This window comes from Mytilus edulis, chromosome 9 (genome assembly GCF_963676685.1).
Source record: "Mytilus edulis chromosome 9, xbMytEdul2.2, whole genome shotgun sequence".
NCBI classification, from domain to species: Eukaryota; Metazoa; Mollusca; class Bivalvia; order Mytilida; family Mytilidae; genus Mytilus; species Mytilus edulis.
This window is the reverse complement of record NC_092352.1, coordinates 17,698,318-17,723,611: the sequence shown is the minus strand read 5'-3', so window position 1 is coordinate 17,723,611 and position 25,294 is coordinate 17,698,318. Positions and strand designations below refer to the sequence as shown.

The 25,294-nt window shown below is 32.7% G+C and overlaps 1 protein-coding gene across 1 annotated transcript; it reads left to right on the top strand.

The window, feature by feature from the left end:
* The first annotated feature begins 1,741 nt into the window (after nt 1-1,741).
* On the top strand, nt 1,742-19,686 carry LOC139487729 (trypsin-1-like). Its single transcript, XM_071272765.1, has 7 exons — nt 1,742-1,950; nt 7,422-7,495; nt 8,823-8,926; nt 10,170-10,441; nt 12,176-12,321; nt 17,402-17,456; nt 19,524-19,686. The coding sequence occupies exons 1-7, from the start codon at nt 1,872-1,874 to the stop codon at nt 19,625-19,627; spliced, it is 834 nt and encodes a 277-aa protein (XP_071128866.1). The 5' UTR covers nt 1,742-1,871; the 3' UTR covers nt 19,628-19,686.
* The last annotated feature ends 5,608 nt before the right edge of the window (nt 19,687-25,294 follow it).

Below are 25,294 nucleotides of genomic sequence, written 5' to 3'. Positions count from 1 at the left end.
TAATATCAGTTTAATGCGAATAACTTAACACTTTCATATGTTTATACACCAAGATAAGTTCTACAAATCTGTCATTTGTAATTCTATTGTATGCTCCTAGAAAGTAGATACTGCATCTTAGTTGTTCAGAAAACTTGGTTATCTCCCCACCACGTGCGATTGCTCATGTACAAAGAGCAACATTAAGGGTCCTCATTATTTGTTTTTATTATCATATCCTCCTTTTGGGGAGGGGGAGGGTCGTATGTATAGAAAATTTAGGGTTGGTTATGGATCTTTTAATAAAGAGTTGATAACGTTATACGACCAGAAAGTAGAAGATGTAGACAAGTTCACATACCTGGGAGCAGTCATGGACAAAGAGGGAGGAGGCAGTTGTGACATCAAAAACAGAATACAGAAAGCAAGAGGGACATTCCATCGCCTAAGAAATATATGGTATGCAAGAGGAATTGGCCGAAAAACAAAAATACACCTATATAAATCATTAGTTAGACCTGTATTATTGTATGGATGCGAAACATGGAAACTAACAAACATTGAAGAAAAGAAACTAAATACCGTAGAACACCAATGCCTAAGAAAGATCCTAAAAATAAGATGGCAAAGTAAAACATCAAACAAAACAGTAAACGAAATAGCTAACACCAGAAACATCAGTTGTGAAATCAGAAGGAGACGGTGGACATAGATAGGACATACATTAAGACGTGAAAGAGACAACAACAGCTATGTAGCTCTACAATGGGCACCTGAAGGGAAAAGAACTAGAGTAAGGACAAAAACTACATGGAGAAGAACAACAGAGAGAGAAAGGAACCAACAAGGATGGACAAGTTGGAACGTAGCCAGAACAGCGGCAAAACATAGAAAAGGGTGGAAAAGCAGCGTGGAGGTCTTATGCGACTTCTGGCGCGGAGAGAATTAAGGTTAAGGTAAGGTATGGATCTTTTATTGAGATTTTTAACTAATCGGCGCGATTAAGAGTTTGGCATTCTGTTTAGACATATGTCTGTTTTTAAAGATAGAATGAAATTCAAAACAGTGTGGCTGTGGCAATTGATTGACACATTAAATTCATCCGTTGACTTGGACAATTTAGGTGAACGTTTGTATGTAACGACCACTGCTCACTATGTACTTTTTAAAGACACTTAAACTATGGGGTCACCAAAGGTTCTCAACACCTTAATAAAGTAATTCGAAAAATTAATCAGAAATAGCACGATGTTTTGATTTATATCAATTATATAAATCAAAACATAAAGGTTATTCCTGATTAATTTTTCGAATTATTTTATAATTAAAGGCGTTACGAAACCTTTGGTGACCCCACAGTTTAAATGTCTATCGTAGGTACGTCGTGAACAGTGGTCGTTACAGACAAACGTTCACATAAATTGTCCCGGTCAATGGATGAATTTAATGTGTCAATCAATGGCCACAGCCACACTGTTTTGAATTTCATTCTAATATAACCGCTGCAAATTTATAGAGTTTTATATGTGTTGTTGGGTTGCTGTCTCATTGTCCAATATTACCTGATATATTTTTGTCGTTAATATGACCACCTTTAGCCATTTTTCACTGTTTAATTCTTGAAAAGAATTGTCACGAAGTTTTATTTTCTTACCAAAATTGGTTATATCTAGACTCTAATTAGATGTCAATTCAATTGGAAAGCCATTTAATATTATTCACGTCAAGGATAAACAATACGAGATTTTGTTCACGCACGAAATACGTTCCCCAAATCCTTCATATCTTTATAAAACGTGACGTACATTTTATTGTTCTTTAGACTCCCAACACCGAACTATTTTTGCTGAAGGGTCTTAGCGGAAGAATCAGAAAGTATATAAACTAATTTTATGTACCCGTATTCAGAATTGTTCAGTATAGTAAAGATGAAGTATCTTGTTTGCTGTGTGATCTTTGGTGTAGTTGCTGGTGAGTTTGTTATATGTTATGTGTGCATGTATGTTAATTTTATATTCTGTCCATATGCTATGCGTGCAGATGTGTTCATTATATATTCTGTCTATATGCTATGCGTGCAGATGTGTTTATTTTATATTCTTTCTATATGCTATGCGTGCAGATGTGTTGATTTTATATTCTGTCTATATGCTATGCGTGCATGTGTGTTTATTTCTTTCATATTCTGTTCATTTTTTATGCGTGCATGTGTGTTCATTTTATATTCTTTTCATACGTTGCGCGCTACATGACAATCGACGAATCAAAGATATTGTGGTTTTAACTGTCTTAATAAGCTATTGTAAAACAATTGAGTGAAATAGAATAATTAAGTCTGCACTTCATTATCTTACTTTATATACATTAACTAGTCTTCGCCTCATCTAAATAAGTAACATTATCAGGAATATACAAAAATGGAAATACATATTTTAAATATGAATTCATATTTTGACTTCTTACACTGGGAAACTAATAAGTTTATTTTAAAAGTAAATAATATGGCACTGAGGAAAATATATTCACTTGCTATATACAACATCAATTATAAATGTAGGGGCAGTTTTGCATATGATTAAGAAAATGTTTCTAATTCCCGATTTTTCAAATAACTCTTGCTCACTTACTGACTTAGCCAAAATCTTCAATTACTGATACTCGTAGTCCAACCTCGCGTTAAAACAGCTCATTCACTTGTCAAATTGAAAGAAAACAATTACATTTGATTATATAATTTATCACAGATAACCTTGTCTTGATTATTTTGTGTTTGAATTAATCTCATTGCATTGAACCTTAGTACTTTTTATAGTCTTGATTTTTATTCTGCTTGGAGAGTTTTCATTAAGGAAATAAAGATTTAGAATTGTAAATATTATTTTTTGAATGGCAACATGTAATTAAACGGCCTTTAATTAAGATTCATTTAAGGGCGTTTTTCAATAAAAACGTATTTTCTTGTCCTATCCACTTTAAAAAAAAATGTGTTTGATCTTTGCAAGTAATTTTTTTGCAGTCAGTATATTGAATTAGATTTAACATTTTTAAACAAAGAAACAGTTTATTTTTAGAGGGATCGATAAGATATTGACTCCTGAATGGTCCAAAACAACCAAAATGGCATGTCCCTAGACCGCCTGTTCAACATTCATACTCTAAAATATCGTAAAAAATGAAGAAATAAATGGGTTTTTTACTTTACATAAGTTCTTTAATAATTCAAAAGTATGTTCAGAGCTAACATATTCTAATAAACACATTTCAATATAGGTTTTTTTAATTTCAGAAGGTGTGTCCCTCACAAAATGTCCACTACGAAACGAAGTCATTAAAATTTGCCAATAAACAGTTTTATAAAATCAATGTAATTTTTGTTTGCAAGAGATATATACATTAGGGTTTTACAAAAGAAGTGATGCTTTTATAACGGCAATTAAATTGTTGGTAAGAAAAATTGAGCACATCAAATGGACCAGAGTGATACTGTATTTTTGATAATGTCCCCTACGAAACGGGTCAAATCTCCTTCAGTGTCTGGTTTTAAAATTATGAAAAAAATATCAATGTACAGCTTGATAAATGCTTTGATGAATACAATCAGTCTTGTTACTATTTTAATATAGGTATTCAAGGAAAAAATTAAAACATGCGAATACGTCCCTTACGAAACGGTCCCCTACGAAACAAGTATGGGAGAAAAACGTTTCGTAGTGGACACTACCACTACCATGGAGTCTTTTTTTAATCTTTTTTCAATTATATTCGTGCAAAACAAATAACAAGGGCTAGTTTCATGTAATTTTTATTATGTTTTTATTAACATATAATAGGGTTGATGTCAACTACGAAACTTTTTGTCCACTACGAAACGGTTTTGTCCACTACGAAACGCACCAAAATGTCCACTACGAAACGCACCAAAATGTCCACTACGTAACATGAGTTGAGCCTTCATATGTGAAGTACTGTCTAATCTTTATCGATAAAAATGGTTTTCCAATTCAGAAAAAAATTATATTTTCCTAGTATTTAAAGTAAACAAACTGGAATGTCTATAGGAAACATTTAAAATTGCAAAAAATATGTGTGTTTAGAAGAAATTTCGTAGGGGACGAAAGTCGGACTTTTATTTGTTTGTGAGTGAACTGGTCTTTCAAAGGGACTTTTATTTGTTTGTGAGTGAACTGGTCGAGTTTATACACCAATAAATTCCTTTTAAAAGGCGTTTAATCCTATAGTAATAAAGAATTCTATAATATTTTTTCCTGTTTGAACAAATATTTTATTTCCGTTTTGATAAACTTACTGTAACTTTTCTTTCATTGGAAGTAATATTCAATTATAGTTTATCCATTTTGAGTAATTATAATTCAATAATTTAATTTAGGATGTAACGCGTCTTCTGATTGGCTGACGTTATTTTGTTATCAGCCCATAGACATAATTTAGTCATTTGACCGTGACGTCATTAACGTTTTTTCATGGTTTTCTACGGTTTAAAATGGAATTTAGAATTAAAAATTATAAGAAATGACTAATATTTTTTCTGTCTATTCGAAATAACATAAAAAATGTGGTGCACACTGTTGAATAACCCGCTACGCGCGTTATTCAGTGTGCACCACATTTTTTATGTTATTTCTTCATAGACAGAAAAAATATTACAGTTATTCCTAATTAACGACTGAATGTTTCAAAAATAATTTCATTTGTGAATTTGAATTTCCCTTTAGTATCTTTTACCTCTCTTTATACTAAACAATGCTCAGCTATATGTTCTTGACCTTTTTGTGTAAATGCATTCGTAAAATATATTTTTTTAAGAATTTGTTTCGAGCACTATTATAAATGAAAATATTTTATTATCAACTTTGTTTGGTCCAGCTTAAAGTAAGAACATATTTTTCGTATTTGACTTCAAATGTCTTAACTTCACGGGTGTCATTTGGTTTATCGAGAGAAATGGTCGTGAAAGAATATCTAACGGCGGTCAAGTATTGAGAGACGATCGTGAAAGTTCTGGTAACGGATCGTGAAAGACATTTAATCGAGAGGACAAATGAAAGATCAGTAAATATTCTAATTTAATTAATTACACAGACAAATTTACGACAAAATAAAACTGTCTGTCAAAATTGTTTAACATTATGATCAGTATGTGAGAATATCCACTTTCAAAAGTACATAGTTTTTACAAAACAACAAAAGGCAGATTGCTTCTCGACATTTCAATGACATAAAAAATGTAAACAAACACGATTTTTTTCACAAATTCGACTAGATAAACTACTTTTATCCGAGTAAGGGCATTATATTTGAATTAATCAAATGGTTCTCATAGTTATCTTGTATAAATATAATCTGAAACTTAGTAAATAAAGAACTATTTACACAAAATTGATTTTTCGGATCGTGAAAGATGACGTACCGCATTTTTGAAGATCGTGAAAAGGATCGTGAAAGATCTGATGCTACGAAGACGTTCAAATTATTTTTCAATTATATGATAGTTAATATTTGTTATTGGTATTGAGAAAAGCTAGATAGGTCAACATCCTCAATAGGTTTAAGCATTTCAAAGTATTAATATTTTCAGAAAATGAAAAGAAAAAGAAATAACAACACGGCAATAATAAAAGACAATGGGTGACAAAACGCCGAAAAAACAATCCAGTGTTGTTGTTATGATTGCAAGGTGTACATTTTCGACTTCTGCAAGGTTTCAACTAACATCAAACTCATTATCATGCATCATTCGGCAATGTTTGTTTTATGTTGTTTGTCCTTTTGGATATATACCTGAATGCTATAGCGCCAAGGTATTTCGTGTATGGTATACATGTCTATCTGCGTGTTTCATATATGACAATGGTGATGTCAATTGTATTTGATATATTGAATGATAGTAAGATGTCTATGTCTGGCTGTCGGTCAGGGTTCATATACTTTTGACCTTATGTTCCGAATTAATTGGCCAAACATAACTTTTACATTTGTCAGTTTCTTAGGCACTGTAAGGATCGGAACACATTTATTTGGTGAACTGAATATTTGTAGAGATCTGTATGGCATGGTTCATCTGACCTTGACCTCTTTTTATGAACCAATGACAATCTTAAGCGCATTTGACACTTCTAGTAAAACCCTTGATATTATAGACGTTAAACAAATATACTATCATAAGTAAAGCAGACATTACAGCATTTGCGATCTGGTATTCTACAGTCTGTAGTATATAGTTAAAGCAATCCACATCTGCGTTGTATATAAAGAACTTAAGAAAGTACTGTTGCACAAAATGTTGGTTATCGTTCAATCTCAAATTACACATGAAAGATGACGTTTTTGCTGTAATTTTTTGTTTGATGGATAAAATTTTGGTTTAAACGTTGTATATCCTTATTATTGGCTTAATAGTATCGGTCTGCCTGAATTGCACTAGACCGATTTACAGAGCTGAATCTTTCACACTTATTTAGACACGTTTTTAGTTGTTGTTTATTTTTAACTTTCGAGGTAAAGTGTTGAATAGAAAAAAAAATAATAGCTTTAATGTTCATCCTTATCAGAATAGTTACAGGCTTCAACCAGTTGCAGGTTAATCAAATGGTAAAAGAAATACTGATTTCTGATTACTAGTATTAAGTGTGGTCACGCATTTTCTTTCACGATCAAAATAATACGTTGGCTGATCTTTCACGATCAAGTTTGATGGAAATTCAACAAATTCAAGGTTTTCATAAACAAATTAACGCTTTTAAGGGAAGAACATACTTTAATTTTACTGTACTATCAGATACACCAAAGAACAAATTTCAAATATATCATGATATTCTGAAATATGACCATTATAGGTACAAAAAGCGTGTTATTTGTAATTAATTTCATAGACACGCATTGCGCCTTTTGTGTTTTTTCAAAAAGTACTTCATATTTTCTTTATCTTCTTTCACAGTTATGTTGAGGAAGTTAAACCATTTTGACAGACATATTTTTTTGTTCGGATTTTTTCCGCGTTTTGAAAATTAAGCGATTTTTTCAAAGATTCTGAACTAGAATGTAAATTAAATGTCTTTCACGATCCGTTACCAGAACTTTCACGATCGTCTCTCAATACTTGACCGCCGTTAGATATTCTTTCACGATCATTTCCCTCGATAAACCGAATGACACCCGTGAACTTGAGCACACATCCTACAAAAGTTGGCAAGTAAGTAGGTTTGAAAATTTCCAATCGATAATCGTCCAAATTTCTTATTTCGGTATGCATTTCCATACACAACCGACTGCTTCCATAAAAATACCATTAGCTTATATGTAGTACTCACTGCATCTGTATGCATGTAAGGATACAGAGTTTTACATAGTGTTGATATTAATCAGTTCTAAGGATATACTGTTCATATTCAACGCGATAAATTGATTGTACAATTGTATTTCAGCTTCCGGCAATCATGGAGGTCCAATGAGTATAGTTGGTGGAACAAATGCTTCACCCAATCAATATCCTTATCAGGTAGGATATTTATAAAGAGAAAGTTAAACATTTAATTGTTTGTCTACTTAAGGTCAATTTCAATGTCATCAAAGTGGTTGTTGTTTGTTGCTGTATATGTTATTTGTGTTTCGTTCATAATTCAGGCCGTTTGTTTTCTCGTTTCAATTGTTTTGCCTTTGGCATTTCGTGGACTTTAGAGCTGACTGCAGTAAGGATTTACTCATTGTTGAAGGCCGTATGGTAACCGAACGTTATGTCTATGTCATTCGTTCTCTTGTAGAGAGTTGTCTCATTGGCAATCATACAACATCTTCTTTTAAAGACTGATTTTACACGTTTAAACATAAAATCGAATGTGTAATTTGTTATATTAATACAAACATCTGATAAAAACAAAAGTAACTAGATTTTGTACAATGTAAAATTTCATGCATTTTTCGTATCTCATATTGTCAAAACTGATGGTATGCCTAGTGAAAATATCGACATCATGCCTATGGTTTGTGTTTGACGAGTGTTATGAACCTTCAATGGAAGTCATATGCGTACGCCATACCTAAATTACCAACTTAATTCACCTTTAGTATTGCTATTCTAATTTTAGTCAAAAGTGATTGCTGAAGCATTTCTTATTTCTTATTACGTTTTATATTATAGTTAACTGCGTCATACCTATAAGTCCTTCAATATTACATGATGTACGAATATTATGTTGATTATTGTCGATACTCTTCTCTGTATGATCTAGTAAGGGGTTTTGTTAGTTGATATTATATGTTGTTTTTTTTACTTGTGTATACAATTTATTCCAGATTTTGTGTTGCTGATTGTTCATTATCTTCCTGTCAGACACAATCTTTATGTTTTGGACTTGCCAGGCCAGAATTTTCATTTTCAAAATCCTTCTAGGATCCTTTGCCCCTCCGAAAATCAAACGGTTGTCCCCTAATGCAATATTAATATTCACTTAGTGAAAATTTAAAGTCATAGCACATTCTTCAACACGAAGCCTTAGTTCACACCGAACAGCAAGCTGTAAAGGGCCACTCAAATGACTAATGTAAACCCATTCAAACAGGAAAAACAACGGTCTAATCTATATAAAATACGAGAAAACGAGAAACACTTATGAACTACATCAACAAACTATAACCACAGGTTCCTGACTTGGGACAGGAGCACCAAATGCAGCGGTTTGAAACGTTTTAACAGGCACAAATCTTTACCCTAACAAGTACATGTATAATCAATTGGAAACTTAAAATATATATATATGGTAACAACTATGGCTCATAAGTTTCATAGACATTTTAATCATCATTATCACGAATTCTATATTTTTTAGATTTCAATGAAATCAGCAGAATATAACCATTTCTGTGGAGGGTCTCTTGTTCGAACTGGAAGCGGTGAAATAGTTGTAGTGACAGCTGCACATTGCTTAGAGGGGTAAGAGTTATGTCCTGTTCTATTTGCAAAAATCTAACATCGCTAGACAACTCACTATTAACGGTTATTGCGTTTAAGATTGCATCAATAACAAAAGGAACTTTCTTGGTACATTGACAGGGCAGACATCTTCTGCCATGTTATAGTTGTTATTGTAAACTTTACAGTAGAGACAATAACAGCTCAGGGCTAATACATTAAAAAAAATAGTTACGTATTGGATCAAATATCCCGTACTTGTCTCGCGTCGAAAAGCGAGACTAAGGCGTGCTTGTCCGGCATCGGTATTAGTTTGTGATTAGTCCAGTTTATGGGGAACCACTTGTTATAGATAAATGCTATTTAGTATGCAGTTGAAAAAGCATTAGCACATTTCATTTACATGGAGATTATTCGGCCCGACCCTCAGTCATGGTCTTTTGACCTTGACATTTTTCTTAGTTTAAATGCATTATCATAGTTTACAAGTTTGTTTTGTTTTGGGTTTTTTTTGTTAGTTTTAAAGGAACTAATTACGATGAGTCAATGGTATGCAGTTCGAAAAGTATGGGTATTTCTCTTTTCCATAGAAGTTATTTGGCCCCGCAACATAACACATGGTTTAAAAAAATTACTTGATTGATTCACATGGTTTACATGTTTAGATATCGCCTTTCAATATTTAACAATTGCATTATACTATCAAAATTACAAAAAGTAAGATATATCTCTGTGTCGACGGTTTATTCTAAATTTCTTCTCCATATATTTTGCTAATTTTCTGGTTTAAATTACAAATAAAAAATCTCTGAACTGTTTTCTTAGATAATCGTTCATCATATACATTTCCAATTCACGTACCGTTCCATGGAACTTAATGCAGTTAACAGAGGCCATGTATTTATTGTATTGGGGTTTTCCCCTTTGAATTCGTGAAATTATTGTCAATTTTTGGTACGCTTATCACTATGTTCAGATTTGTTGTGCTAGAATTATGAAATGTCGGGGATCGAAATAAGGGGGACATGTCTATCATGTGCTCACGACACAGTTGTTTATATATTCTTTTAGTAGTGAGGAACCTCCCCCTTTTTTCCACACTGGTATATCCCAATGTTGTTTTTAGATTTATCAGCTTTTACTTAGAACGATACTTCCAAGTCCATGTATTTTTCGTATAATGATTTATCCTTTTACATTTTCAGTCTCAGTCACATATGCATGTATGTTCTGAAGTTTTTTTTTATCCATTTGAATTTTGTAGTGAATCGGCACCTAACGTTCAAGTTGTTGTCGGTAGACATACCATTGATGGCAGCTCAGGAAATCAGTATACAAAGGAATATAAAGTTAAGAAAATAATCCTGCATCCTGAATACGATAGCGAATCAGTTAACAATGATGTTGCAATCATGTACCTAGATGGCACTGTGGAAATCAATGCTGGAGTTGAACCAATAGAACTGTCAGATAAACCAACAGTTCACTATTTTAATAAGGAATGCATTATCACTGGATGGGGTGCACTAACTGAAGGTAAGCCGTTCGGAACATATTCGCTCATACAAGTTGCAATGTCGATCGTACCGGATGCAAGTTGATCAGTTCATAGAACACGTGTCAATAGCAATGTAATCAGTATATTACGTTTATATTTAAGTAAGAGTATCACTATAGCGAAACAGATCAGAAACATAGTACTTTGTTTTGAGTCGTAGGATATTTCACAACCTTCACAAAAGTAATCAATCTATTTTGTTTTGCACATACCCATAACCTCTATTACTTTTGTGTTAGTTTTGGTCATTGCCTGCTCATATAAACTTTATATGAGCAGGCAATGACCAAAACTAACACTTTATATGAGCAGGCAATGACCAAAACTAACACACATGTATTAAACCACTACTTTTAAAACATATAAAACGACGCAAACTTTACCTATTGTTGTTTAAATCCTCGTCACTTGGACTCATATGCATATCTGTCTCATTGGCAACTATTCCAAATCTCCTTGTTCTTATAATAAAAGACAAAACTAACAAATTACTATAATAAAAGATACAATATATATGTGTGAAATAATGACAAAAATTCACCAATCACACAGTTAACTTTAAATGATTACAAGATTGAGAGCAACAGTGATGCAATCTGGCGCCAGAGTTGTAGTTTCATTCATTAGTGATTAATGTGCTATGGGTGTCTTTTGCCATCTTGGATTGTAAAAAACAGAGAATTTAAGGTTCATATTTTCAATCAAGTTAGCAAAATTTGATGCAGGAATGAAGAAAACTATGTGAATTTTTATTCAAAAGAACAAGAAAAAGATAATAACTAATAAAATTGAGAAAGGAAATGGTGAATATGTCAAAGCGACAACCACCCGACCATAGAGCAAACAACAGCCGAAGGCAACCACTGGGTCTTCAATGTAGCGAGAATTCCCGCACCCGTAGGTGTCCTTCAGCTGGCCCCTAAAATATGCATAATAGTACAGTGATAATGGACGTATGTACTAAACTCCGAATTATACACAAGAAACTAAAATTTAAAATCATACAAGACTAACAAAGGCCAGAGGCTCCTGACTTGGGACAGGCGCAAAATTGCGGCGGGGTTAAACATGTTTATGAGATCTCAACCCTCCCCCTATACCTCTAGCCAATGTAGAAAAGTAAAAGAATAACAATACGCACATTAAAATTCAGTTCAAGAGAAGTCCGAGTCTGATGTCAAAAGATGTAACAAAAGAAAATAAATAAAATGACAATAATACATAAATAACAACAGACTACTAGCAGTTAACTGACATGCCAGCTCCAGACCTCAATTAAACTGATTGAAAGATTATGTCTTCATCATATGAATATCAGGTACAATCCCTCCCGTTAGGGGTTTAGTATCATACTATCATAAAATATATGAGAAGAACATAATACATATTAATATTTTGACAAATGTATTTTTGCTCGATTTTTAATGTTTTTTTTAAAAAGTGGCATTTTAAGGGTAGGTAACTCTGAAATAGTGCATTTTCTGAAGGAATCTGCATGCAATTTTCATATCTTTTATTTCAGCTGGAACAAATGTACGGTGACCCTATCTTTTCTTTTGATATTCTCAAAGCATTTTCAAAAAGCTATCTTCTCGTATTTTATTTTACAATTCTATCATTTAGTTTAGGTTCTAATAACATAATGATGTTTTTTTCCTGTATAATCAACTTTTTTCAGTAGATCAGCTGCATTTCATTTTTAATATTTTCAGGCGGTGAAAGTCCAAATATACTTCAGCATGCCTCAGTCGATTTCTTCCCTGATGTCAAATGCGCAAAAGATTACGATGATGGTGGCTATAACAAGAAAACAATGCTTTGTGGTGGAAAACGAGCTGGTGGTATTGATGCATGCCAGGTGAATATCTTAATCCAGACTTAAATTATTCGTTCATTGTTTAATCATACGTTTTTTGATTGAGTTAAGTCTGCCAATTGATATTTTATCGTATGTTTTTCTTTGTTGTGATGTTATGCTATTGTTTCAGAAAAAGGGAGAAGGTTTGGATCCATTAAAACGTTTAATCCCGCTGCAAATGTTTGCACCTGTCCTAAGTCAGGAATCTGATGTACAGTAGTTGTCGTTTGTTTATGTAATATATACGTGTTTCTCGTTTCTCGTTTTGTTTATATAGATTAGACCGTTGGTTTTCCCGTTTGAATGGTTTTACACTAGTAATTTTGGGGCCCTTTATAGCTTGTTGTTCGGTGTGAGCCAAGGCTCCGTGTTGAAGGCCGTACTTTAACCTATAATGGTTTACTTTACTTTTTAAATTGTTATTTGTATGGAGAATTGTCTCATTGGCACTCACACCACATCTTCCTATATCTATTGTTAGATTTAGCCTGTCCCTAAGGTATGAGCAAGTTGTACAGTGGTTGTTGTTGGTTTATGTATGGCATACTTTGTCTTTTGCAAATTGTCTTTCTATGAAATAGGCCGTTTTTCGTTTGAATTGTTTTACATTTTTCATGTCGGGACTTTTAATAGCCGACTTGACGGTTTATTCTAATAAATCAGCCGTTATATTTCGCTACTCTGCGACGGCTTTATTAACTGCATACCGAGAACACCGATACGATTAAATGGAGCTATTTAGAAATGATGTGCACTATGTAAAATAGCTTTTCTACTGTTTAATATGTTAATTAAGAAGTCATGTTTAGAAGACTTTATAACAATATTTGATTATGAAAATCCTAAATTTTATATTAAGGGGTGCTCTCCTGATAATTAGCAATTAGACACAAAATTGGTTGTAATCTTACTTTTAATTTTTTTGGGGAGGGGTGGATGGGGATAATGTACACCTGTTTAAATCGCCACATGAAGTCGGATTTCTAAACAAGTCTATTTATGTGTAACAATTCTTCAAAGCTTTTTTGGAAAATGACGCAGTCATTGTTCCATTACTGGCGACCTGAACTTCGTTACATTTCTCTGCCTACCGCGCTTGATTTCATATTTACTATTTTCTATACAAACTGGAATCTGCTTGTGTTATCATTAATTATGCATGAGAGGTCATTGTGTAGTAATCAGCCAGGAACCAGTTTACAAACTAACTGGTTTCTGCTTGTATTCGGACAAAGTGTTGTAGTTTGACGGGAACCAGTTTAGAATTTGTAAACTACAAAACGTAATCGGTTATTGTTCATTCCGTTTTGGTGTTTCATACCGACTTTTATGGTTTGAATAAGCTTAAGACCCTTCAAACATTAATGTGATAGGTATATTAAAGACTGTTTTACAAAAGGATGGAACTGTTTTGCTTTCAAAGTCGTACTATAGTGATATCTGTTATATACGGATTTCCACTCATACCGGTTAATTTCTTTTTTTACACGTGCTTTTGAAACTTCCTGTTTAAACATCGCAAGTTTTAAAATTGTTTTTTGAGTGAATTTAACTTATTTTAACAATCATGAAGCGTTCCAGAATCATTTTCAAGCAGTTTCTTCTTCTCTTTGATGATGGAAAATAGGTTTTTCTCAAGAAAATAACGCAAACGATCGCAGAGGAATTGAAACGTACAAGTCAAGTCGGCACCTGGTTAAATTGGCATCTAGTCAAATCGGCACCTATTTGACGTCAATTCGGCATCCAATAATATTTGTTATAATATTTTCTATTCAATTAATTAATAACTGTTACCAAGTACATAGTGAATATGTTGTTGTGTATTTAGGTAAACAACGAAACCAAAGTGAAATTATGTTGTTGTGTATAAAGGTAAACAACGAAGCCCTTACCCAAGCTGTTGTTTTAACAATTAGACAATTATTAAAAAAAATGGAAAACTATGAGTCCCTTTCAATAAATCAAACTTTCATGCCAAATAATAAGCAAATTTAAGGTGTTTTTTTCAGTAAAGTTTAAAAAGCATTAAACAAACAATCCTGTAAAATGCTCAACTGGTTTAAATAATGCATAAAAATATCCAATATCTCATGTATTAGTCCAAATAATCATGACGTCTGGCAAGGCTATTTTATTTTTTTTCTGTGACGTCTTCCTACGAAGTTCGTAGGAAGGCTTTCTTAGGAAGGCGTCCCAGAAAAAAATTAACATAGCCTTGCGGTCATAGAAAGGTGTCCCAGAATAAAATTAAAAAAGCCTTGCCAGACGTAATAATTATTTTGACTACTCATATATATATCATTAAAAATACACCAAAAATGTCATTTAGTTGAGAAAAATAAATATATACAAAATGTACAATGAACACCCAAAAATGTGAAAGTTAGTATTTAACTCTTTTTGCTTAAATACTGAAAAAAATTCTGGCAACCCCTTACTTATTTTTACTCTTTTTGCTTAAAATACTGTTAAAATATATATTTAACATGGGTGACGAATTGACTATATCAGGTGTCGATTTAACCAGATGCTGATTTGTCCAGGTGCCAATTTAACCAGGTGCCGGTTTGACTAGAATTCTTTGACAAATGTTTGAAATTACCTGAGTTTCATTAGACCTTTGATAACAGTAACAAAAAGATTATTTACTTAATATTTTGTGGTATCAGGTCTGTTCGCGCCCAATACACTTTCGCACCTTGCAGGTTCGCACCTCGCACGTTCGCACCCAAGGTCCGTTCGCACTCTACTCATTCGCGCTCAATTTTAATTCAAATTCAAGTTGAATAATTGGAAAATCATGATTGTTGTTTTAAATTGCTTTGGTGTAAATACTGAATGTATTTATGAGTAAAACATTGAAGATTTTAAAGGAAAAACACAAAAGATAATTGTTTTTAACAGCTTGGTTCCTTTGATCTGAAACAACGAAACAATAAAATATAGGAACCAAAATATAGCAATCCACTATTATAACCAAAACATGATAAAATCTAATCAACACACAGAAAAAAACATAGTCAGAATCTCACTTCATTTTGAAAGAAGTCAATGAAACAAAGTTATAGCAATACACAAACCAAAACATGATTAAGAGTTATTCAACACAAAATAAAACGTTGACAAAATACCACTTTAATTAGAAAGGATTATTATTATTTTTAACAATACGCTATCCAAAACATCATTAAGATTTATTCAACACAAATACAAATGCTGTCTCACTTTATTTTGAGACAATGACAACAATTATACTTATAAGAAAACACTTGCTTACAGAGTTATTAAACACAAAACCAATTAAGATTGGGTGCGAACATTTAGGGTGTGAAAGTGAAAGGGGGCGAACATGAGTGGGCGCGAACGGACCCTGATTCAGACTATGTACCAGTGAGAAATATACAAGCCTTTCTACGGTATTTATTTGTACAATTCAGGTAGTCTTGACCTATTCATTTGTCTTAAAAAAACAGCCAGTTGTCACCTTCACTTCACACACACACATATATACGAATATCAATTATATGCTTACGAGACATGTTGCATTGTTAAACTAATTACGGTATGTGAAAATCAAGATTTGCATAAAAACTATCCCAATATTAGAGACAGTGGCGTCATTTTTCTTCAGAGCTTTCAGCTCTTTGATTAACTTGTGTAATTATGAAAGTACAACAAGAAATGAAATAGTATTCTACATATAGAAATAGGGAGATTTGTTCTGATGCATAATCATAGACAATGTTTCAATAATAAAATAATATTTTGTTTGCAATATTAGAAAAAAGACAATCATCACAATGGTAGACTTGACAAAAGAAATACAAATAAACTCATCATAGATACAAAGAGACCGTCATTAAACTGATTGGTTTTCAACCTTTCCATTCAAAAGTTGTGTTTTGTTTGTTGTTGGTCGTATTGAATTTCTTAAATGAAACTCGATACGGTATGTCACGTGTGATACCTCTACCAATAAAAACTGACTGCTACATCATAGCCAAAAGTGCTGAAAACGGAATAAAGAAACAAGTCATTAAATCGTTCGTGTCCATCTGGAAATGGATAGTCATTGACCATCTTTTGAAATTTACTGAATTTTTGTTTTCCCGTCTTAATAATTACAAGAGTTTTAGTTTTTACTTTATTATTATTATTATTTTTAAATTAGCTGCAAATGTCTAAAAATATTCTTGTATAATTAGTGCTTAAATATATGTTTTTGTATACGCAAGATAGATGTATATGCTAGAGTCAAATGTTGTGCTGTTTTATTACTATTTATTGCATGCTGCATGCCTTGTTTTATTTGTTATTGCATATGTTTTTGTATTCGATGAATTGCTCTTTAGAGCTTATGTTGTAATATGTTTGTCAATATGCCGAATCAAAATAAAGTTGTTCTTACTCACTTAATTAATTACTTATAACTGTTGAAAACTGCTTTACTATAAACGCGTATTCTAAGTTTAGGCAATATTTTTTTGTGGCGAAATTTAAGTACTTACTGGAGATAGAGTATAAAAGTTTGTTTTTCAGCAGAAATCTGATTGTTAATGCATGAAATTATTTCCATGTTGTCACCTTTTGTGTTCAAGCAGATACATAAAACTATAAGAATGTTTATGTATGAAAATAAGAAGTCTTGTATGATTGCCAATGAAGAGCATATGACGTTAAAGTTATAGTTTCTATAAAGTATATTTCTAAATTTAAGTCCGAATACAAAAAAAAATCCAATATTTATCTGTTTAACAGGAACCAAAATTTGAGTGAGACAATAGAGCACAAATTTTAATAAAATACAAAATAACCCATTAAAAGGGAAGTTGATGTGGCATCACGGACTTATACAGATGGAGTATGTAAATAATGTAGTAGCAATCCATTAACTACTAATACCCAATAAATTTGGATGAGGAATCAAATGAGAAAACCGACAATATTAAACGAGGAGTTAACCATCAAGATATATTCATATAATGGTGTTAGTCCTATTTATTATATACAATTGCTGTTTCAATTTGAAAAAATAACGTAAGGGCAGTGTCAGTTAACTTGTTTTCCAATGTTTTAGGGAGATTCTGGTGGACCATTTGCCTGTAAAGAAAATGGAAAACTGGTATTAAGCGGTGAGTACTATCGTTCTTATGTTACTTTAACTTAGGTTTGAAACGCAGCTTTGTTTGCCTTTTTTTAAACATTGCAAACATACATACCTCTACTATTTGTAATAATATTTTTTTCAATTTTGCGCAATTATGACGTTCTTATTTAAGTCTAAAATAAATTGAGAAATGGTGATGGTCATATATATATATACACATGGAAAAAAGTATTGCAACACCTTGATTTTTAAACCTTGAAAAATCAGCCTCTTATTTTTAACCACAATTTTGATAACAAAATGAAGTGTTTTTTGTACCATAAAATGCATTTTACACCTTTTACTGTAGTCGAACTTTACAATATCAGACATTTCAAAATCAATCTTAAGATGATTGTTAACATCATCGTTATACGCCAAAGAATTAGAACTTGGTGCAACCTTCATACAAACGGATAACCGCCTCTTGCCACCAGTCGACCATTCCTGATGAAGGGCATTGTTTATTTTATGACGTGTTTGAACTTGGGTGTCTTTTCGCGCACTTTACGCCCAATAGTGTCCCATAAATGCTCGATATGGTTCAAATCCGGGCTACGATCGGGCCAAGGAAGATAAATCGAATTCCATTGGAACAATGGATCTTCCTCCACGATGCTAATTTCCAACTTTGACAACCTCTGCACTACATTTGATACGGTATGTCTGTTCGTAAGCAGAGGTCCCCGAAATGGTCTTATCGCACGATACCCAGTAGCGATGAGTCGATCTCGAACAGTTATTGTTTAAAATCTCCTGTATGGCAACCACTATCTTTATAGGATTGTATTGTTTGCAATGAGTTTGCTTCTGACCAACCTTGATTATGCTTGATTTTCCCTAGCAGATGTTCTAGGGGGTCTTCTTGATCTCGGAAGTTCTTTTACTAACATCGTGTGTTGCCTGATTTTTATTCTCAAAACGACTTATAGTGGAATGGTGATGACCAACAATACTTGCAATAACATAACTTTATAAACTTGGTTATTTAAAGTGTTGAAAATAATTGAGGATAAAAACATGTTTTATTGTTTACGGGTACAGTAGCTGCATGTGCAGATAAAAACTTATCGAGTCGATATTTATTGATTAAACTCGGATGAGATTTAAATGATGTATATATAACTAGTTCTATTTCAACAAAATATATCACAACAAAATAAAGAGTGTTTTTTTTAAATTTGAATTTCAATTCGGTGTTGCAATACTTTTTTCCATGTATATATATATATATAAGTTCTGTGAACCTTAACTATTACTAATGTCATATAAAAACAACACATCACAGATACGCAAAAATATGTTATAAACATATGATGTAATGACACGTAGATCATATGTCGCATAGAAAATATCATATAATGACACGCAGGTGTTATTAAAATATTGTGTAATGACGAGTAGAATATATGTTGCGTAGAAAAAATTATATAACGACACACGGGTGTTATCAAAATATTGTGAAATGACGCGTAGATCATATGTTGGTAGAAAATATTATATAATGACACGCAGGTGTTATCAAAGTATTGTATAATGACACGTAGATCATATTTTGAGTAGAAAATATTATATAATGACACGCAGGTGTTATAAAAATACTATGACTGTTATGACACGTAGATCATGTCGCATAGAAAATATCTTATAATGTCATGCAGATGTTCTCAAAATATTATATAATGACACGTAGGTGTTATCAAAATATTATGTAATGACACGTAGATCATATGTCGCGTAGAAATTATTATATAATGACAAGCAGGTATTATCAAAATATGATGTAATGACACGAAGATCATATGTCGCGTAAAAAATGTTATATAATGACACGCTGGTGTTATCAAAATATCAAGTAATGACACACAGGTGTTATCAAAATATAAAGTAATGACACATGTATTCCGAGTAGGGGTTGTCCAAATTGCTATTATCCAAGTAGGGTTGTCAAAATGTCATATAGTGACTCGTAGATGTTATACTATAACAATTTACGAACATTTAGGTATGTATTGTTCTATATTCGTTTAATAAAAGGTTGTATAAATTGTAGGAGTTACAAGCTGGGGACAAGGTTGCGCCCAAGCTGGAAAAGCTGGCATCTATACCGATGTATTTATGATGAGAAGATTTCTTGATGGACGACTTGGATTTTAATCTGTCTAGAGAAAGCTGTGGCCTCTCTTATTTTCTATAAATAAATTTTATGTTGCTAATATCGCTATGATGTTTATATTTGTGCATTAATTCATCATAAAAACAATGTACTTGTGGATTTAAATACAAAAAATCATTTGATTTTATATTTCAAATGTTGGCGTCTACAATGTGTTCAAGTCTTGCATAAGCATGCAGTAGACCATCATTTTGAAATTCTTTATACACAAATCAATTAAATGTGTGATGACCATGCAGTATCTTCCAAACCAATTGGCACTAGTTTTTGGTATAAAAAAAATCACAAAAACACTGAACTCTGAGGAAAATTCAGAACGGAAAGTCCCTAATCAAATGGTAAAATCAAAAGCACAAACAAATCAAACTAATGCATGAACAAAAACTGGCATATTCCTGAACAATCTCCGTACAGCGCTTGTTTCCTTTCCGTATACTTAGTACACTACAATACATATTTAGTGTAGTGATACGAAGTAAGTACGGAACGGATGTGAACTCTGCGCCGGAGATTGATTCCTGACTTGGCACAGGCATTTTCTTATGTAAAAAATGGTGGATCGATCCTGGTTTTATAGCTAGCTAAACCTTTCACTTGTATGATCGGTTGCATCAAATTGCATTATATTGACAACGATGCGTGAATTTAACATAAAGACAAAAAAGGTAAAAATGTCAAAAATAGGTACAGCAGTCAACTTTGTGTTATAATCTTAACCAAACAAATATGTAATAAAAGTTTCGAAGCACAAAATGGCCTATGGACCAAGCATATAAACAAATATTAAAGACAAAAATACACACATTTACCATAGTTAAATATCACAATGACGAGATGTATAAGTACAGAGCCACGGCATATATTTATCAAAGAAACATAAAAAGGTATATAGAAAAAGCACGTAAAAAAATGAAAGACTAGCATATACACATGTTTTACAATAACATAATAACGGGATTTATAAGAACAGAGCCACGCTATATGTATCGAAGTATCACAAAGAGGCATAAAGATACATTAGCAAAAATGAAAGATAAAAAGACGAAAATTATCATAAACAATAACATAATGACAGGATGTACAACTACCGCAAATATATATTTAATCATAACAAAAAACAAATATTTAACAAAGAAGCACAAAAAGGAACACATCAAACCAAACAACCCAAACCATTGCTTTCTTATCTTTAAATTTTATTTATGTATGTGAAGGGCATAAGATACAGTTATAGGGGAGGTACTGACGTTGCTAACGTAAATTGTTATTTTCGCGATGTCAAACTGTGACTTATCGGGAAAAGATGCAGTTTTCGACTGATATTTTTCTTATTCAACTTAAAAATGAGTTCATGGACCCCTCTTTTTTAAAATGACATTTGGTTTGATTACGTATGAAGATTATGTGTACTAATTTTCATGAAAAAGTACAATTTTTTTAATTTGAAAAATATGCAACCAAAAATGACGTTTTTTTCTTCATTCATGAACATTTCATAAATGTGAGTTATTTGTTTGTAAAAATGAAATGTAGAAATGTTTAGAAAATTTAAAGTAAGAAAAGAAAATAGTCTAAAGTTCTTTAGACAAATCCACTGAAGAATCTCAACTAGTTTTTTTACCTTTCCTTCTTGCCCCGCTTGTCTAAATTCTTATGAGTATTTCTTCTAAAAAAAAAAGAGAGCCACGTCACTAAGTATAAAAGAAACACAAAAAGGCATATAGAAAAAGTATTAGCAAATACGAAAGACCAGCATACAAAATTATAATAGATCAATAACTCAATAGCGGGATGTTTAAGTACAGAGACACGTCATATGTAACGCAACAAGTGACACGGACAAAGCAAAAATGAAAGATAATACAAACAACACAATGACGGGATGCATACGACGCCATAGTAAAGATTTCCAGTTTACTAGCAACGCTTCTAGTACTATTTCAACACAAGACGGATGAAATATAATACATATTTAAGGTGTGCTTAAAGTCATAAAGAAAAAGACCAATCTCTTTGCACATTCAAAACCTCTTGCAACAATTCTTCAGTGAATTGTTGAATGAAATAAGATTTGTTTTCTTGTCTCACACAAAATTTAATTTTCCATGCATAATGTATACAAAATCTGACAATTTTGCACAGCATTTAGCGTGAAAAAAAGTCCGGTGACCCATACTTTTTAATATATTTTGAAAAAAGCATAATAAAAACTTCATTTTGACAAGTTATCAAAAAGTTCTATAAATTTTAATTAAGACTCCCTAGCCACCATAATGCACTTTGCAGAGCTGATATAAACCTATAAGTTGTAATGTTAATTGTGTATTCAATTGTAGACGAACTTTATGCTTTCCGGTTAACATTGAAGTTATAAACACATTAACTGGAAATTGGTACAAATGTTAATTAGGGCCTACTTGACCCTTTTCAACAAATTAGGATTTTGAAACAGATTTCTCGGTTCATATATTGGAGAAGTTCTGTTGTATGGTAGTTTCAGTTTTGGTTTATGGTAGATAGGGTCCCATCAATTTGAAACTTAGATTATATGAAGAACTTTCAATATATATATATATATATATATGCTTTATAAGTGGTTTTATTCATATTTTGTGGTTCAGTTAACTTAGACTCCTAAAAAGTCTGTTACAATAATATAAATTATATATTATATATAAATTATATAAAAAGTAATTTATAAGACTGCCTCCTATCTTGTTTAAAAATTTACAATGAAGGTTGGATGAGGACAAACTAATATGAATTATCAGTCTGTCTCATATTGACGTACATCAAAAGATTCGCAAGGTATATTGAGAACAATAATAACGACGAAAGATAAATTTCAGCTTCCCGATTGGGAACTTTCCATTTTAATATAGGAACATTCCTGCAGCGCCCGAGGTTATATATCCCAGCTAATACGTTATTCCAGAACTTGTTTTTCTTATAATAACTTCCTTGATAGGTTGCTGCTCAAAAATGGCAAGTTCAAACCATTCCATCAAAAGTTATGTTATAGGACGCCTGATCACGAGCTGGTTGGTCGTTATGGAATATCGTTTTACACATGACGACAAATATGTTCCATTTGTCGTGGCGACACTCCCGTGCTCTTTTATCGAATGTGACATATGAGTTAAGACTTATTACATGATTTGTAATAACACGAACAACACGATGGATACCACATACAAAGCAGGATCCGGATCATCTTAGACCACCCTATATTTTGGTTGGGTTGGGTTCGTGTTGTTCAGTCTTTAGTTTTCTTTGTTTGTTGTTTTGTTATGTACCGTAAAAGGTTGTTTTTCGTTTTTTGGCATGGCGTTGTCGGTTTGTTTTCGACTTATGAGTTTTGATGTTCCTTTTGTAACTCTAGACTCTCATTTGCTAGAGTGTCTAAATAAATAACTTACTTAATAAAAGAAAAGATGTTTATTCAAAACACCAACAACAAATCAGCGCAATAATTATACGTTGACACTTCTGATACAATTTTGCTGATTTTATATTTTATATTTAAAAAAATAATCTGAGTTAAAATGTCAAATTACCTCAATTTGTATCTGTACGACCACCCGTGGATTTGATAAAAAAAAAAAGATATTGGTTAATTCCCATCTTATTTGTGTAATCAAACAATCAAAAATATATTGATATTTGTAATATTGTGAGTTTTGGGTAATGTTTAAGGTACAGGGTAAATTGGTTATGAAGTTATGTTTCCTATGCTGCAAATAGAAAATATATGCAATGATAAACAATAGGAAATGTAATACATACTAATAAATATGAAATTTTATTTTCAGAACCTCGTAACAAAATAAATCTCAAATTCTTCATATTCTATAAAAGGCTTTTTGAAAATGCTATCGGGTAAAATACATTCAGCGGACTTACTAAGATAAAAATTATTGTACGAAAAAGTCGTCATCGCTGCCAATTGAGCGTTTGGTGGTTGATGGTCTCACTAAAACAAGAATGTGTCCAAAGTACACGGATGCCCCACTCGCACTATCATTTTCTATGTTCAGTGGACCGTAAAATTTGGGTAAAAACTCTAATTTGGCATAAAAAATAGAAAGATTATATCATAGGGAACATGTGTACTAAGTTTTAAGGGGATTGGACTACAACTTCATCAAAAACTACCTTGACCAAAAACTTTAACCTGAAGCGGGACGAACGGACGGACGAACAGACGGACGAACGAACGGACCCACAGACCAGAAAACATAATGCCCCTCTACTATCGTAGGGGGGGGCATAAAAATGACAATGAGGTAATGACTTGGAATTACAATGATGACAAATAAACATCAGATGTAGTACATCAACAACAGACCGATCGGATGGAAATTCAAATTTTGTCAATTATAATTGTTTGATCGTTAATTTAAACTTCCTTTTGGACATATATATCTTCAAAAGGGGGGGGAGCGAAAGATACCAAAGGGACAGTCAAACTCATAAATCTAAAACAAGCTGAAAACGCCATGGCTAAAAATGAAAAAGACAAACAAACAACAGCACACATGACACAACATAGAAAACTAAAGAATAAACAGCACGAACCCCACCAAAAAACTGGGGGTGATCTCAGGTGCTCCGGAAGGGTAAGCAGATCCTGCTCCACATGCGGCACCCGTCGTGTTGCTTATGTGATAACAAATCCGGTAAATGGTCTAATTCGGTAGGTCACATTCATGAAAGGGAAGGGGATTGTAGTTTCGACGTAAGGAAAATCTAAAACAAGCTGAAAACGCCATGGCTAAAAATGAAAAAGACAAACAAACAACAGCACACATGACACAACATAGAAAACTAAAGAATAAACAGCACGAACCCCACCAAAAAACTGGGGGTGATCTCAGGTGCTCCGGAAGGGTAAGCAGATCCTGCTCCACATGCGGCACCCGTCGTGTTGCTTATGTGATAACAAATCCGGTAAATGGTCTAATTCGGTAGGTCACATTCATGAAAGGGAAGGGGATTGTAGTTTCGAAGTAAGGAACATATCCGATATCATTTGTGAAACGGTTATTCCATAACGGTCAACCAACTCGTGATGGCGTCCGTAAAATTTACGAAGGGCTGATTTCAACTTCACCATTTGGAACTCTTGGTTTAATAGCTTCCTTGTGAGCAGCAACCCTCTATCAAGAAAATCATGATAGGAAATGCAAGCACGGGAATATCGTATCAATTGGGAGATATATACCCCGTATGCAGGTGCTGCTGGAATGTTGCTACTTATAAATGGAAAGTTCACAATTGGAAAGCTGAAATCATCTCTTTTGTCGTAAAGTTTTGTTTTCAACCGACCCTCATTGTTAATTTCTAGATGTAAGTCAAGATATGAGGCCGACTTAACTGTATCTGTAGTATCCTTTATCTCTAGCTCGATTGGATAGATGCGTTCCACATAGTCACCAAATTTTGAATTATTTAGTGAAAGAACATAATCTATATAACGAAAGGTAGAGTTTAAGGATATTGCTAACTTCTTATCTTTCTTCCTAAGAAGTTCCTGCAAGTATTCAGCTTGTATACAACATTGACTTTCAAATATTTGCATTTAAGAATTTCTGATTCAGAAAAATCTAACGTTAAAGTTTTGAGGAAGCAGAACGAAAAGAAAATTA

Excerpts from the sequence above, each read along its gene's own strand:
- LOC139487729 (XM_071272765.1), top strand. The coding sequence starts at position 1,872 with ATGTACCCGTATTCAGAATTGTTCAGTATAGTAAAGATGAAGTATCTT. Across the intron at positions 7,496-8,822 it reads CCAATCAATATCCTTATCAG|ATTTCAATGAAATCAGCAGA; the intron begins GTAGGATATTTA and ends TATATTTTTTAG. Across the intron at positions 10,442-12,175 it reads ATGGGGTGCACTAACTGAAG|GCGGTGAAAGTCCAAATATA; the intron begins GTAAGCCGTTCG and ends TAATATTTTCAG.